The sequence below is a fragment of the Schistocerca gregaria genome, chromosome 3 (assembly GCF_023897955.1).
Source record: "Schistocerca gregaria isolate iqSchGreg1 chromosome 3, iqSchGreg1.2, whole genome shotgun sequence".
Classification (NCBI taxonomy): domain Eukaryota; kingdom Metazoa; phylum Arthropoda; class Insecta; order Orthoptera; family Acrididae; genus Schistocerca; species Schistocerca gregaria.
The window spans coordinates 168,004,249-168,022,339 of record NC_064922.1 but is presented as its reverse complement, the minus strand read 5'-3'; the positions used below and the strand labels follow the sequence as shown (position 1 = coordinate 168,022,339).

Sequence of the window (18,091 nt, the reverse complement as noted above, 5' to 3'; positions counted from 1 at the left end):
ATTTCATTGTGTATCACAATGCAGTTTCCCCTAGCTGTTTGAAACTGAGTTCGCAGGGGCCATATCCCTATCCCGTTCCATTGTTACTGCCTCTCCTCTAGCCTTAACATTCCCTTTCCTTCATCCTTCTGTTGCTCTCCTCCCCATCTTGTTCCTCTCACACATTCCACCTGACACAATCCTCAACCCAGTCAGGCTGGAATGCTGGACCACACAGATTTACCTATGTCTGCCTTGTTTGTTACAAATCAGGCAGTTATTGTCTGAAAGCTTAGCAACAAATGATTTTTTATGCACCTGTCTACCACTCAGCACTTTAACTGTGTGGTAAGCTGTTGCCCTTCTTCTTTTGAGTGTTTATATCCCTCTTAAGACTTTTATTTATCGTACTGATCTTTCTCCTGTTTACTCTTCAATTATCTTCATGTCATTTTTCATTGTCAGGAAAATTAAGTGTGGCGACCATGATGTGGAAGAAAATTAAAATTGGATTAACATAAAGAGGCATGATTTAAGGCATTGAGTGCAAGAGTTATGTAGCTACAGCTTCCTTGTAGAGTATACAATGGGGCATCAGCACACTGACTTTATTACACAGATACAGACTACCATGGATTGTACGGCCTTCAGCAGCCATACTGAACACATCAGGCAGAGCCAATGGCAAAGCATAGGCCTCATTGTTCATACATTTAGTGTATGTCAGTGTGTACACACCAGTGGGAGGTGTAATGCACCAATCTTCTTCACTCATGGTTCTATTACTTTGCAAAGATTGAATGGAGAAATAGAAAATGCACTAAAAAAGGCAGTTAAACAAAGATAATTAAACCAGCTTCAGTTACCACTGACAATTCCCTTTTTAAGTGACCGTAAGTGTATAATAATAATGAGGCAATACTGAAAATTTTAAAATTAAGAAAATATCAAGAATGTATGTGATTGTGTCAGTGCCTACTACAATATATGTAATGGTATGATATAGAGGTCAAGAGCCACAACAAGGTTGGAGCTAATGTTCATAATACTCAGTGTAGCAAGAATAATAATAATAATAAGAAGAAGAAGAAGAAGAAGGAAAAAATATACAGAGAAACAAAAGCAAATGACCTTGGTCACAAGAAATTAACATGGTAGCCAAGCTTACAAACATGTATTGACCCAGGGCTGTTCATTTTGATTAAATTTTTATATAAGGATTCCTTTTTTTTAATTTTCAGATTTTTATCTATCTCAATTTTTTTATCTTAGGTTTCACTTACTTTTATTAGATTTCCCTCTATAACTGAAATATTTATGTTCTTTTCTCTGCTTTTCTTTCTTTTCAATGAATAAATCTATAACTTAAATTGTCCTAATCAATCCTGCTAATATATCTTTACCTTCTTCCTTTACTATATTTTTTACAATATTACATACTGTGAAAAGCCATAAGGAGTTGTTGGTATGCAGAAGTTTCATTCACTTGTAGAGTAAGATGTTCATTATCTACACACTGATGTTTGTTTGTCAGATCACTTTAAACTGTTTGCTAGACTGGGACTCTTCATAAGACTTTTCATTCAGTCTCTTCACAGTGCAAGCAATAAAAGTCTAACTTATATGTGATACAACAAGCACACTTGAACTGGGTTAATCTGTTCACTGTCTGCTGTTTAACAAACTCTTTCTCTTAGTAGTGTTAAGACACATCACACCATAAGCTAAAGATAATCTGATTCAATTCAGTATTATTTCTTTCTTAACTTTTCCATTCATAAACCCAACTGTAAGCAACTTTGTCATTAAATTATGTAATTTTCCACAAGTTATTTTTTACTTATTGTAAATAATTATTTTGTGTAAGACTTTTATATTCATACTGCTTTTAATGAAAGACCAATATTTTACTGCGTATGTGGGATACTTTAGAAATTATTTCTAATGACTGCGTTGAATACAAGGCTGAAATAAATAACAAATACACTAAATCTTTTTTCATAATTTAGTACAAATTTTGTGAATATGTATACACTGGTCATTGAATCAGATCCATACATTCCACATCTAAAATTTGTTGCACAAGTGCCTTGTTTAATTTGCACCAGTATTTCCATAAACAGGTTTAATTTGACAGGAGGGTAGCATTTCCTTTAAAGAACAAAAAGCATTATGATACTGCTTCATAAAGTGAGAAAATTGCTGTCAAACCATGCACAATGTTTCAACAAGTTAGGAGAGTAATAAATTAATACTTCATTTTTACACCATCAGATTTTTGAGGGATAGTGCCAATCATGTACAGATGTGTATTGGTATTCAAATGTGGTAATGTGAAAGTTTTACAAGTACAAAGAGACTAAAAATAAAAGACGGTCATGTCTCCACAAATAATAATGATGTCTAGTAACAGGTTATTAGTGTGTTTAATAGTGTTTTTGTGAAAAGCTAGTGTCTACAAGACCAAATTGACCAGAAAACTTGCAATAGTTGTAGAAAACTGTATTTGTGGTTATATGACAGGTTGAGAAAGATAGCTTTGCAATTAAGGTAATAGATGAACAAAATTTTTAGGAAGACCATTCCAATAAACTTGTGTTTGTGCTAAGGAATGTGAAGACATTCTGAGAGCTATGCAAAGATCACTGCTCAGTACTTGTGGCACATGACTTCTATACAACAGTGAATGACTATTCTAATAAGTACCTCAAATATAGCAGTGCAAAGTGATATGTGCTGTAAGTTCACATATTAATGAAAAATATGCACACATTGTAAGTAACAGTGAATTTTCACTGGCTGTTTAATGCCAGACAAATAAAAACAAAGAGCAGCATCAATATGAATACTTACAGCACAAAAGAAAATCAAAATTAAATACACACGCACGCACGTACACACATTACACACATTGGCAATATACATTACACAATAGTGAGTTCAAAAAGAAACTTAAATCATTGGTGCAAAGTCAATCACAGTAAAATAAAGTGCCAGATAAGTGCCTAGGTGAATGACAACAGTGCAACACATATGCGTTGCCTAAGTTAAGGCCTTAAGAGAAACTGATCATATTATAAAGGAAGGTAAAGGAGAGGAAAACTGAGGACTGTGAATGGAAAGGGAAACTTACAATGACAACATGCAGTAAAATGTGAATCTATAAATACACAATGTGCAGTAAAATGTAATCAAAACAGAAAGCAACAAAAAAATCTAAAATCAATAAGTACTGGAAAACAAAGGCAAAAACTGTGCTGTATGTGATAATTTTTTTTTTCAAAAACATTCACGTGATTTTAGTGTGCTAGTGAAAGCAAGGGCAATACAAATATGTGAGAGTGAGTGATTTAACTGCTCTATACAATTATAGAAAAGAAACTGGGCCATTAAACAACACACAGTCATTTCCATTTACTTGTAAATCCTATTTTCGGAATGCAAAAATGGGGAAGGCAAATGACAGTGATTATTAAAAATTAATATACAAGCCATAGACCTCTCCCTCTTCCAGTGGCTGGAAGACCTCCATTTGTTCAAAATAGAAAAAAGAAAACAATTAGCAAAATAGTTTTTTTTGTATCTTTCCTCGATATAACCCTCACAAAAAATGTTACGGATTTCCCATACACTCACACACACAAAAAATGTAATATATTTCAAAAATGTTATAAACATTAGTATCAAAAAGTACTCCAAAAATAGTTTACAAGAAAATATATTGATAGTATCAAAAATACTGAGCCTACAGTAAAAATTATTATGTTTCCAAAAATTATCTGTAAGAATGAGAAATACTGTACTAGTATTTAAAATGTGTCTCTGAATCAGAGTATAATAAGAGGTATGAATACTTGAATTGTTACATGATCAGTGGAAATAGGTAATGATGGTTTGAGTCCTCATGATGGAGTTGTGGGCAAGGTGTAAGGTGATAATAATTCAAAAGGCATTAAAATCATGTCAGGAACAAGGAGGGCTAAGGAATTTTATCTTTTTGATTAATCTCAACTGCTTTTTTTCAGATTCTTTTCAGGCACATGACTATGACATATAATTATTGAGTTAACTGAGAATTCAAGAAAAGAAACCTGTCAGTTCCCTACACTATTAACATTTATGTTATTTTTTACACCTGGACACCTTCAAAATATTAACTTGTCTTGGTAATTACTCTAAAAAAGGGTGTGTGAACAGAAGTAGCTTTTGTAGTCTATTTTAACTAAATTATACAGCAGAGCAACAATACTAACGGAAGGAACTACAGACAGAATGATATTGGACTTTGGAGAAACAATCAAACTCCACTCACAAATATTTTTGGAGATTGAATGATTATGCAAACAACCAGAAACTAAATTTATGGTAATTTACTTGTTTTCACATTTCATTCTATTTCATAGTGTCAGGAATTTAACTGTATGTCAAGTGAGAAAGAGAAGAAAATAAGTTTCACTCATTAAAATTAAATTAAAAGAGCAAAAACAGTAACCATCAAATCAAACATTTATAAAACATGTGATTTTGAATAAATACAGGCAGATCATATCAACACGCATAGATCAGTGAGATCATGTAGTTATAACTGGATTTACATGATATGTCACAAACCAAAATATTCAATCCATTACACAGATCATTTATGCATTTTACTACCGCGAGGAGAGGATGATGCGGGGGAGGGGGGGAGGAGGGTTGGCAGGGGGTCAAGTTGCACTGACAAAATAAGAATGAAAACTTCTCAGGTTGACCACTGTTGGACCATTGCTAAGGCATGCCATATTGCTTGAACACTATTAAAGAAATACCCTTAATAATGGAACAAATAACACTTTGCACTGTTTCCACATAAACTGCATGTCAACTGCAAAACATAGCAATCAAATACTGGTTTGTAAATTAATAATGCTTTATAGTAACATGTCCTTTTACAGATAATGAGAGAAATCAAGCAGAAACTGGGGCGTTTTATAAGACTATTGCATACTTCCATGAAAATACAGGATGCGTGGAATTACACAACATCAAGTATCTGGATAATAAGTGACGTCTGACCAGCACAGCAGTCAAGTACTACAAACTGCTTGGGTATCCCTATACTTTTGAATAAGTATGCAACAAAATGTTATTGACACTGTGAAAGTAATAATATTAATTAGTCAAATACCAATCAGCACATGAAAAAATAATCCACTCTCCAACAATACAAACTGTAATATACGCAAGGCTATTCTGTTCGCACACCCAATGAACTGAAGAGAAATGAAACAGAGAGAAAAAGAGACAGAGAGAGCCCGCCACCAGTGCACGCCGCCACCCTGCAGTTACGTACCGTCCTCGTGGGTACGGACTGTGATGGGGTAGCTGCTCGGTCCATCTCCCACACTGGTTCCAGCCAACACCCAGATGCGGTACTCGGTCCATCGCTTGAGCTCGTCCAGAGTGAATGAAGTGTTGTCCTGCAGGGTGATGACATGTGCTTCGGAGTCTGAACGGCCAGCCTCCACTGCCTGCAGCTTGTAGTAGACGATTCGGCCGTTGCTGCGGTCTGCTGGCGGTGGATCCCACGTGACACGTATCGATGTCGGACCCACTGCCTCGCCGCGCACATTCTGTGGGGGCGCACCTGGCACTGTGTTCAGACAGGGCTCTCGCTATGTGGCCTCTTGGACTCTGCCTAGCCTTCTAATTGCACCTGACTTTCTAGCACAGCTATGCCTTTGCAGGTACAGGATATGGGAATAGGTTTGGAATACACTGTATCATACCAATAGAGGGTTGGAGAGGTAGATAAATGATGGAAGGAGGTCAGGTGTAACTGTTAAGTGTTCCAGTCTGTGGAGATGTTAATGTCTTTGGAAAGGATGTTCTGTTGTTTTCTTTTTCATAAATGTAAATAATCTATGTAACTGTCATTTACATACTATGTGGACAATCTGATAACTTCATCTGCTGATAAATAAAGTATAAAAAAATAATAAACTCTTACTAAGCCACATTAAAAACTAATGGAACAATATGGAAACAAAACAAAAAATCTAATAAATGTTCATGTACACATTGAGTATAAAAACATTTTTTACATCATCTGCCCTCCAAAAAGCTTTTATGTTACTCTAAAATCCTAAATATATGGGTAGTTTTTTAAAACCCTTGACTCAAGGAGGATAGCAATGCTTAAAATATCTCTCTGTATGTAGGATGTACTACAAAAGAGATGAAGCAAATAAAACAAAAGAAGCAAAGAGCCAAAACAAAATCAGCGTAACATAAAAGTAAAAAGTAATGAAAAATTAAACAAAATTCAAAAATTTACACTTTTTTTCTTTAATGTGAACTTGTGTAAGAACAACTTGTGTCCAACATCTTCACTGTCTTTTTTCAAATTTCTTTTTTTCTTAGAGAGACTGCTTTCTGTTTCTTCTGACAGCTTTTACATTTGTATTGTGTATTTCTGACACATGGTATTAAACATCTGTCTTTCTTCCACTTGCTAAAATTGTTTTGTCATATTCTTCTCTCATATATTTTTAACTTCACTTTCTTTTACGTGTTTCTTTATTAGTTTTACAATGCAGATAGCAACTGATCATGACAAATACTTCAGGTTCTCTACAAATATCTTTTGCTGTATAATATTACAGACACTTAATAACAGGCTGTTATATTTATATAGAGGAAAAATACACATTACGAAAAATGCTGTGTATTGTTGAAATGACTAATAAAAGTGACTGAACAAAACACTAAAGAAGAGTAAAGAGCTACACACAAACAATAAAAGGAATATGTCAGAGTTTGCTGGATAAAATGAAACAGTTTAAAAATAGCTTTGAGATGATCTGAGAATATCCTATCACAATTTAGGAAGACAGAAACTAGATAACAATAAGGGAATGATAAAACAAAACAGAAATGTCATCACCATCATCTTCTAAAAGTTAGGCCCTCCTCTGCAGAGCATTTAAATTTCAGTCTGGATTACTGATTAAATTTAAACCCTTCCATCACAGAATTCAGATGATTCTTCATAGTCTTCCTCTTCCTTAAAAACTTTCCTTCCAACATAGTCATCAAGAATTCATCAAGATGGCTAAACAATTTTGTTTCCCTCTTTACTACAGTAGTGACCAAGTGGCCAATTCCTTGTTTCATCTACCTCCTCGAGGACTCGCTCAACTTTTTCCTTCTCCAGCTTACTTTCAGCATCTTTCTTCACATCCACATTTCTATTGCTTCTATGTGTTTTATATCCTGTTCCATTGGGACACCTGTTTCACAGTCATATAACAAAACATACCACACAAATGTTCTGATGAATTCTTCCCTACTTTAATACTCATACGTCTGTTTGTCAGAAGCTGTTTCTTGTTCTGAAGACTCGTATACTGAGTACAGTTCTTCTGAGTTCTGCCATGTGCCTACTGTCTTCACTATCAAGTGACAATGCTTTCTACATAGCAGAACTAACTTCATTGACAGAAATCAAATTCATCGACTGACAGATAGCACAGTAACTAACAATAGAGTGAAAATTGCTCAAGCATTCAGTTAGCTCTTTAAAAATCCATAAAGTTCAAGAAATTGCACGGATGCACACAAAGTATACATGGAAACCATGCCATTACATGAAAATCCTATATGAGGAGTATAAAGCCATTCAAGGAATGAAAAATGAAAGGCACCTGGAGACGATGGTATTGCAATACAAATTATTGCAAAAATATTTCAACATTACCTAAGGAGGCAGACATTTACCCAAAACCGGAACAATGCTGCAGTTGCTTTGCCTGAGAAGAAATGAGACAGACAAGACATACAAAGCTATAGACCTAACAGGCTCTTCTCTTTAATGCACTATTTACTTGCCAAAATGATAACACAAAAATAATTGCTTTTAATCAGGAAAAGAAAACAATTTGGTTTGAGAAATATGTTTAGCACAAGAGACCATTTGCAAGCCATGAATGAAATAACAAAACTTGTTATGAGTTTGATTTTCATTCTGTTTCATGGAGAGCCATACTAACCTTAAACCAAAGATACATATAGACAGTGCACACCTCTATCTCTGATGTGTTAAGGTTTGAAACCAACATGTAAGTCATGTGACAGTGGTTAAAAACATACATTTGTACCATTACAGACTACCCAAAGTGAAGCTGACAGTTACAATTGTTTTTATTAGGGACGTTCAATAAGTAACGCAACACTTCTTTTATGAAAGTACGTTAGTTTTATTCGGGATACCAATACACTATATTATTCTCCACGCTTTTGGCTACAAAAATCCTATATTTCAACATAATCTCTGTTCAATGTCATGACCTTATGCCAACTTAATGAGAGGACCTGTATGCCCACATGGTATCACTTTAGTGGTCAATATTGTAGGCAACACTTTGCTGCATCAATAACCCCACCATCATCCACATACTGCTTCCCACAGAGTGCATCCTTCATTGGGCCAGACAGATGGAAGTCAGAAGATGTGAGATCTGGGCTTTAGGACGGATGAGGCAGAACAGTCCAATGAAGTTTTGTGAGTTCCTCTTGGGAGTGCAGTCTTGTGTGGTGCCTTGTGTGCCCCAGAGAAGGAGATTTTGTTTGCAATTTTGTGGTGACAAACATGTTGAAGTCGTTTATTTAATTTCCTGAGGGTAGCACAATACATTTCATAGTTGACAACTGCACCATGAAGGGGGACATCAAACAGAATAACCCCTCCAAAGTCCCAGAAGACCATCACCATGACTTTACTGGCTGAGGATGTGGCTTTCACCTTTTCTTCAGAGGAGAGATGGCACGGTGCCATTTTGTTTCTAGTTCAAAATGATGAACCAATGTTTCATCGCCTATGACGATGTTAGACAGTAAATTGTCGTGCTCGGTCTTGTAATGTGCAAAGCAATTCCGAACAGATGATCCTCTGTTGCAGTTTATGGTCTTCTTTTAGGCAGCAAGGAATACAGTGGGCACACACCTTTGAGTATCCCAATTGGTAGACGAGTGTGTCAGCACTACCAACAGAGATGTCCAGCTGAGCAGCGAGATGTCTGACTGCGGTCCATCGATCACTTCAGGTCAGAGTGTCCACATCTCTCAATATTATATGAGTCACATCTCTATCCGGCTGGCTGGTGCATGGGAGATTGGATAGGTTTGCGTTACCTTGTTGCAATGATGGCACATGCCTTGCCCAATGACAAAGTGTGCTTTTGTTCATGGTCAGGTCTCTGTAGATGTTCTGCCAGTGCCTATGAATACCTTGCAATGTTCTGGTTTACTGCCAAAAGAAACAAAGTGACAACTCTCTTTTTGGAATACATCTCTTGTTGCAGATTCCATTTTGAAGGCTACATCTACATCCACATGATTATTCTGCAATTCACATTTAAGTGCTTGATAGAGGGTTCATTGAACCACAATCATACTATCTCCCTACCATTCCACGCCTGAACAGCGCGCGGGAAAAACGAACACCTAAACCTTTCTGTTCGAGCTCTGATTTCTCTTATTCTATTTTGATGATCATTCCTACCTATGTAGGTTGGGCTCAACAAAATATTTTCGCATTTGGAAGAGAAAGTTGGTGACTGCAATTTCGTAAATAGATCTCGCCATGACGACAAACGTCTTTGCTTTAATGACTTCCATCCCAACTCGCGTATCGTATCTGCCACACTCTCTCCCCTATTATGTGATAATACAAAATGAGCTGCCCTTTTTTGCACCCTTTCCATGTCCTCCATAAATCCCACTTGGTAAGGATCCCACACCGTGCAGCAATATTCTAACAGGGGACGAACGAGTGTAGTGTAAGCTGTCTCTTTAGTGGGCTTGTTGCATCTTCTAAGTTTCCTGCCACACCATACAGCAATCTTTTCTAAATCTCTTTGCAACTTATACTGGTCTTCGGATGACCTTACTAGACAGTAAATTACAGCATCATCTGCGAACAACCTAAGAGAACGGCTCAGATAGTCACCCAGGTCATTTATATAGAACAGCAGAGGTCCCAGGACGCTTCCCTGGGGAACACTTGGTATCACTTCAGTTTTACTCGATGATTTGCCATCTATCACTACGAACTGCAACCTTCCTGACAGGAAATCACCAATCCAGTAGCACAACTGAGATGATACACCATAGGCTAGCAGCTTGATTAGAAGTCGCTTGTGAGGAACGGTGTCAAAAGCTTACCGGAAATCTAGAAATACGGAATCAACTTGATATCCCCTGTTGATAGCGAATAAAGAGCTAGCTGCGTTGCACAAGAACGATGTTTTCTGAAACCATGCTGATTACGTATCAATAGATCGTTCCCTTCAAGGTGATTCATACTGTTTAAATGCAGTATATGCTCCAAAACCCTACTGCAAACCGACGTCAATGATATAGGTCTGTAGTTCGATCGATTACTCCTACTACCCTTCTTAAACACTGGCGCGACCTGCGCAATTTTCCAATCTGTAGGTACAGATCTATCACTGAGCGAGCGGTTGTGTATGATTGCTAAGTAGGGAGCTATAGTATCAGCGTAATCTGAAAGGAACCTAATCGGTATACAATCTGGACCTGAAGACTTGCCCGTATCAAGCGATTTGAGTTGCTTCTCAACCCCTAAGGTATCTACTTCTAAGAAACTCACGCTAGCAGCTGTTCGTGTTTCAAATTCTGGAATATTCCATTCGTCTTCCCTGGTGAAGGAATTTCGGAAAACTGTGTTCAATAACTCCGCTTTAGCGGCACAGTACCACCAGCACTACATATAGAGCCAACACCTATCGGAACTTTATGAAACTACAGGGGCTGTTTGTGGTACAAAATACACTCTTAAGACACAAAAAATGACACTCCATGAAGGGATTATCCAAATGGTGTGGGAACCAGTAGATGAGACTTACATGTATAGACAAAAAAATGATTACATTTTCAGAAAAACTAGATGATTTATTCAAGGCTCCAGACACATCTTCTCTTGCCACTGGGGCTCAATTCAAAGCCAGACTCACCACTGAAGACAACTCTACTCCAGTCAATGAGATTCCAGGATGAAGACATATCTCAAGGCGCCTTGCTTGGACAGCAGTGGATAATCTTCTATGCATCATTTCTTTGCCCTTCATGTCAGGTCATCTGGGCTTAGATTTCAGTAAGATAATGCCCACCTGCACATGGTGAGAGCTTCTACAGCTTACCTTCACAAGCTTACAAAACCATACCTTGACCAGCAACGTTTCTGGATCTATATGCAGCATTATGGGCAGGGCCCTTCAACCAGCTCGGAATTTTGGCGACCTAACATGTCAGTTGGACAGAATTTGGGATGACATGCCTCAGGAGGTCATCCAGCAACTCTACCAATGATTGTCAAGCTAAATAATTGCTCACATAAGGGCCTGAGGTGGACCTACATGGTACTGACTTGCTCAGTTTGTAAGGCTCTTCCGCTTCAATAAATCACCCGATTTTTCTGAAATTGTAATTATTTGTTCATCTGTATATGTACAACACATCACCGGTTTCCATCCCATTCAGATAATACCTTCATGATGCATCCTTTTTTTTTTTTTTTCGTTACAGTGCCTTACTTCCTCTTTGCAACCAAATACTACCCAAGACTCCCCTGTTGCAATAAAGTAACATTTACTGTAAATACTACAATTTATATAAAGATAAACTGGACAGTATTCCAGAAGACACCTGCAAATGGATGAGACCATCAGTCAGCTGATCAAAATGCTAGTTTCCCTATTATGATGTCACGCACTGTCTATATCATCTATGGTCTAAGATATCAACAGCTCTCGTGAAACAGGATACTGATGCAATTCACATTAATACACTCAAAATATATCTGTCAATGTGACAGCTTCCATTACACTTCATCAGGATAATGAAGAATTAAAAATTGAAAGAGTATTCACACAAGATGATTCCCCATTAGAACTCTACTCACCAGACCTAGGGAATTTTTCAGATCCTTGAGTCAGGAAAAGATGAGATGTAATATGACATGCTTGTAAGCTACCAGATAAATGTTTTAGCTGATGGCAAATTGAGGCTGCCACATCTCTTCTTAATTACATGAAGTAGTCCCATTACAACTGAACAATCAACAGCCAACTGTACCCCAGGGAATATACACACAAGAAGTCGAAATCAGGTAGATCAGTGAACTATTGATTCTCATTAGAAATGGCCAGTATGCCTTGAGCTCATACCTGGACACAGATATAGGTGTCCACAGAAATTAATCTTGGTAGATGGGGTAAAGAGATGGGGGCAACACTCCAAAATTGGCAAAAGACATGTCAATCAAAAGACCTACATTTTACAAGTAACACAAAAAAACATATTACAAATATATCCCAGAAAACTGATGGTTATACATTCACTTCTAGATGTACATGAGTATTCTGAAATTAATAAAAGCTTTGTCCTCCAGATTCCAAGAGGGGGAGATGCAGGGCCATTATGTGGCCCCTCCTTTCTCCCTTGCAGATGCCTATGGACACAGATTAACTTTGAATTGTATGAAGTAGACTTGGGAAAGGCTAATGTTGGTAGTTTTTTGTTTTTTAAGTGAAGTAAGACTTCTTGGTAAAAATTTAAACTTTGATTGTTTTAAAATCATTTTATGGTCTCCACAGTATTTTCAATGTAAGGAAAAAGCACTGTCATTTCATACTAGTCTATTTATTTAGTTCCATCTTGGGCCCTGTGTGTCAGACAGATTTCTTTCAGGTATCTATGGTTTAATTTTAAATTGTAAGTTAAAAATGTTCTGTCTGACAACAAAAATTTCACTGTTTCTCCACAATTAATTACAAGTTTATGGATTTGGAATTCATTACAACTAGATTCATTTTTGCCTAACAAACACTATTTTACAACAAAATGACATAAAAAATTAAAAAAGTAATTTTAAAAGCAGATGAGAGAAATCAGATTATCCCAAAAAACAAAATGAACTATAGTTTCCATATACTGTTAGAGCTAGGTGTACGTAATGTCTAATATGGAGTAAGAACAAGAGAGGAAAAAACTGAGCACCCAAAAAAATCATGGTGCATATCCAGCATCTTGCATTTGCCACTGACCATTAAAAAAATGGGTGGTAAATATAAATTTGGTGACTCATGTGCAGTCCACACGCACACTCACGCACTCTCACACTCTTAACGTAAATAGTGTGAGTGAGACTATACGGTAACTTTCAGGAAAGGTGCACTCAAAATGCACAGTGAATATAAACAGTGCAGAACTGGTGCAATGTTGTGACAAATACTGTTAAGAAATAGGCTGTGCTGGAACAGTGAAAATTAAGCCATTGAACAATAATGATAAATAATGAGAACGATAAGTAATAAATAAAGTTTTTGTATATAATATGTGTGATATTTATCAAACATTCCCAATCTGGAAGCATGCAATGCTTGTGATGTTACAATACACATACAAAGTGAATATAAACAGAACCAATCCACTCAGCTAGCTGAGTATTACAGTGAATAAAAAGTATTAAGTGCTACAGTGCTACTCATTAAAAATGAACCATCTGTAATATTTTCCAAATGCTGGCAGAATCTTCCATTGTCAGTCACAATATTGTTTGTTATTACATAAATTCTGCACAACTGAATTGGGAAAATGTGTGTCTCAATAGGATTCAAAATTTATCTTCATACAATGAGACGATTCTGAATAAGTAACAGCATATATTTTAAAATATTGATCATCTTACAGATGACTCACTTACGAATAAGAAGTACAGGTGGTAGGCAATGTGTCTTTACTTATGCTTTGCTTGTGGGCTTATACTGCAACAGAATGTGCTGTAATGCATTATGTGCTCTGTATAAAACTTGCTCTGTCTGTATAAACAACAATATACTGAAGTGAGACTGCTCATTTTCAATCTATGTGCAAAACAGTGAATGATACTGGCATTTACAAAAACTTACCTGTGCTTTTTTAAAACTTGTGCACATATGATTTATCTCATAAGAGATATATTCCAGAATGAAAAGATCTGATCAGCAGGGAGAGGACCTGAAGGTAAATGAGGGGACTTTAAAAGGAACATAGTCTGAGCACTGTGTGGCTTACCATACTGCTTCGTTCTCACTGGTATTGGAGGCGTGGTCGCGCCTTCACCCCTCTGCGAGCGTGCTGCTAGCCACACGTAATACAATGTGTTAGGATACAGCCCAGTTAATGTAAAATTCTCTACTACTGGGATTCGTTTATGATTCCTCTCCTGGAAATAAAACCGAGCAATTAATAAACAACATCAAAGAGGAACATTTCATTCTGTTAGTAACTAGAAAGTAAAGCTGGAGGCTGCAATAACCTGGTAAAGAAACAATTACCTAAGAAAAGAAAATCTCTATGCTTCCAAAATTATAGGTGACAATGTGATAAAGAGATCCACAAATGTGTTGTAGATCCATATTGTGTTATAGATCTAGGTGTATTATAATGCCACTGAAGACTTACTGGAGAAAGATAATTCAAGGGATGGCATTAAAATACATAGCTGAGAGGAAAATCATTCATGAAATCATATGTACAGCAATATAAATGCCAAATAATTGAAATAAAAAACTTCCATTGTTCTCTCTCTAATGATACATTGTTTTAAATGGCGGGTCAGTCTCAATATTATGTTTTACACCCTTGAAATGTTTTGTTCTCTTCTTTTAATCCTGGAAGAAGAACACTTGGGGATTTGTAAACTTAGAATTTTGTTATCTTCTATTGTGTTCTATGCATTGTATTACTTCAGAATGTAAGGCCATTTATATATTACAGACTTATAATCCTCAGCTATAAGGCATATGTTCAAATGTAAAACACCCATGTATTCAGAAGCAACTGTCAATAAACACATATACGATAAAATCAAATCTTTTTGGAAATACCCTACCTTCGCATATGTATCATTCCAGTACAGCTCATAGCTAACGATATTTTCACTCGAATGGGAAGGCTTGCTCCAAAGAAGTGTAACTGATGTTTCTCCAATATCACTCACACGCAGATTGCTAGGCTGACTCGGAACTGAAAATGAAGAAATTCACTTCAGCAATGAGAGCCAGGAGGTATAACTGTCATATACTGAATTACTAACAAAGAGATAGAGGGGCTGGCCAGTACTTACCTCAGCTCAGCACAGCCGATAGAAACACAAAAAACAACCGAAAATTTAAGTTCCTAGCTTCCCTCTGACAACCATGCCTCCATCCTTGCTACCCTCCCTGTTTTCCTTTTCCTGTTGCTTCATAACCTGGGTTGTGGATAACTAAATCCGCTTTCCCTTCTTCCCTTTCTTTCCCCTCTCTCCTCCCTGATGAAGGAACATTTATTCCGAAAGCTAGGAACTTAAATTTTCGGTTGTTTTTTGTGTTTCTATCGGCTGTATTGAGCTGAGGTAAGTACTGGCCAGCCCCTCTATCTCTTTGTTAGTAAGTGTTTCACATCTTTATATGAGATTTTCCATTAATTAGTTAGATATACTGACTTACATTTGATGCACCTTCTTTAAAATATTATATATGAGGGTTGGAGCAAAAGTAATTGCAAATATTATTTTTCTTCCAGCATGTCACAAACTGCTATCTGACGCATGCAAGCTATGCAGGCATAGTGTTGTATTGACAACAGTTGGAACTGTGATTGCTGGTAGTAGCACAGAGTGCACTATGAAAAGAGTTGTGTGGCGAGTGTCATGCGACATGGAAGTACCCTGTGTTGAGTAGTACTCATACATCAAAACAGCCATTCTCCAAGGGAGAACTCTGAGAGAATTTCACAGTGCAATCATACTGCATGACGCCACAAAACCACATAAAGCAGGGTGCTTATGGCAGCAACAGCAGTGCTGGGGATGGGGAGAAGTGGAGCACCCACTGTACTCCACTGACCTTTCGCCCTGTGACTTTGATGTCATATGAAAGGTAAAGGAAACTATATGGAAGGCAGTTTGTGACACAAGAGGGCACTCACAATGCTGTGCAACAACAGGTGACCAAATTCTGACATGGTGCACCAAATGGTTATGTAGATAATGTTAAGTGCTTACCACACAATTGAAAACATGTGGTAAATATTGCAGGGGACTACTTTGAGGGCCTTTAAATCCAGTTCTGTCAGGTCACTTGTATGTGTGCTATGCTTAATCATTTTGCACCATGAAACTAGTATTTTCCTGTACACTACTGTAATAACTATGTGAGGCACGATGTTCGCATGTTCTTCAGTGTCCACACATCTAGTTCCCACCTTGTCCTTTCATGAGTTGCATTTCCCAATCTGGCTGGTATCTGCTAGTAAACAAAATAGTTGCAATGACTTTTGCCCCAGTCCTCATACTACTTGGCGAAATGCTTACCTTTGCCATAATGGATAAGATACTGTGAACTGGTAAGCACTATGCATGCTTAAATAGCAGTATCTGAATTCTTTTTATTCTTATTACAAATTGAGGTCACCCCTAAGATATCCATAAAGAGTAAATATATCAAGGTGTGCTTGTCATCAAGTTATAATGGACAATTTGGTGAATTTTGTGATGTACACTAGTAATTTAAACATTTATAACTCACAAATTATGACAATAACTTTTTTGGAACAATGTACTCTTTGTTTAGCATAGGAAACAGCTTCCAAAGAGGACTTCAATTACATAACACATGTGGAATTTAATAAAATAACAACAAGATAACAGCACCATAAAACCACTGTCTCATCGTCAGGTGAAGAGGTCCCACAAATTTCTGATTTTTCTGTATCAAATACAGGGTAAATCAGAAAATAACAAACAAAAATTTTATTGGCAAAATGTTTACGAGGTAACAAAACAAAAAAATCACAAATGAACTTACAACTTTTACCTACTTTTCTACAAAGTCATCAACATTCTCGACACACTTCTCCTATCATGTTACCAGTTTCATATTGGCCTCTTCATTTGGTTAGAGTACAGCCATCTCCAGACCACTGATTTCACTTCTGCATCTGTCACAAAGTGTTGGCCAGCCAAGAATTTCTTCTTGGGAGCAAACAGATGAAAACCTGATGGTGCAATGTCTGGATTGTATGGTGGATGATGGAGTCCCTCCCACCCAAATTTGCAATTTTCCTATGACCATGAGCAGCGCCATGGGGTGAGCATTGTCATAAAGAAGTTTGATGCCATCAGCATTAACACTGTGGCATTTGTCATGAAGGGCACGATGCAAATTAACTGAAGTTTTAATGTAGGTTGCAGCATTCACAGCAGTTCCATGTTAAGCAAAGTCCATGTCACAAGCACTTTCCTGGAAGACTGAGTCACTAGGAATGTTTTTCATACTGGGGAACCAGCATGTTTCCTGCCCATAGAGGCCTGCCTGGTTGAGGCATGTAGTGTATGCCCACAACCCATCACCAGTGACAATTCCTTTCAGAACGTCATGTACTTTTGTGGTTTAATGCATTAAGTGATCTAAGCTTGTCACCATTCACTGGCCAGGGGAGAAAAAATTATTGTATGTTACATTCTGATCCTCCCACATATAATTAAACACCTTACTGAGGTACAGTTCGTGTCTTTCCCTGTTAATTGAAGCCTACCAGTCTTTATTCTGCTATTTTAGTGAGAGACTAGTTGACTGTGAAGTTGTTCAGACTTTTATAATGTTTACAACAGGCCAAAAAGTGAATATGCTTTTCATTTATGGTAAATGTCGCCAGACTGTCCGAGTACCAATATGGTTGCATGCTGAAAGTTATCTTGATTGTGCCAAACCTTCACGCTCTGTCTTTGAAAATATTAGAGACAGATTTCAAGGAACTTGAAGTGTGAAGAACATAATACACCAATGAAAAAGAGCTGTGACTGATGAAAAAAATGGATCTACGATTATAGCAGCAGTAGGACTCAAGCCACATGTCACTACAAGGCAGCTTGACTTTGCTACTGGAATCAAGCATAGGACAGTTTTGTGAATTCTACATTCCGATGCCATTCACATTCTTCACATTTCGATCTATCGGCAGCTTCATGGAAATGACTTTTGAAATTGGTTACAGTTCTCCAAATTACATCTACATCTACATCTAC

At 37.1% G+C, this 18,091-nt stretch overlaps 1 protein-coding gene across 3 annotated transcripts in view; it reads right to left on the bottom strand.

Moving 5' to 3' along the window:
• LOC126355778 (tyrosine-protein phosphatase Lar) overlaps window positions 1–18,091 on the bottom strand; it is a 1,814,905-nt gene that overhangs the window by 70,117 nt on the left and 1,726,697 nt on the right. For all 3 annotated transcript variants that reach the window (XM_050006182.1, XM_050006183.1, XM_050006184.1), the window contains 3 exons: window positions 14,915–15,048; window positions 14,095–14,245; window positions 5,312–5,611 (listed from right to left, as the gene is read on the bottom strand). In XM_050006182.1, the coding sequence (XP_049862139.1) occupies window positions 5,312–5,611; window positions 14,095–14,245; window positions 14,915–15,048 (585 nt within the window). The remainder of the gene's footprint in view (window positions 1–5,311; window positions 5,612–14,094; window positions 14,246–14,914; window positions 15,049–18,091) is intronic.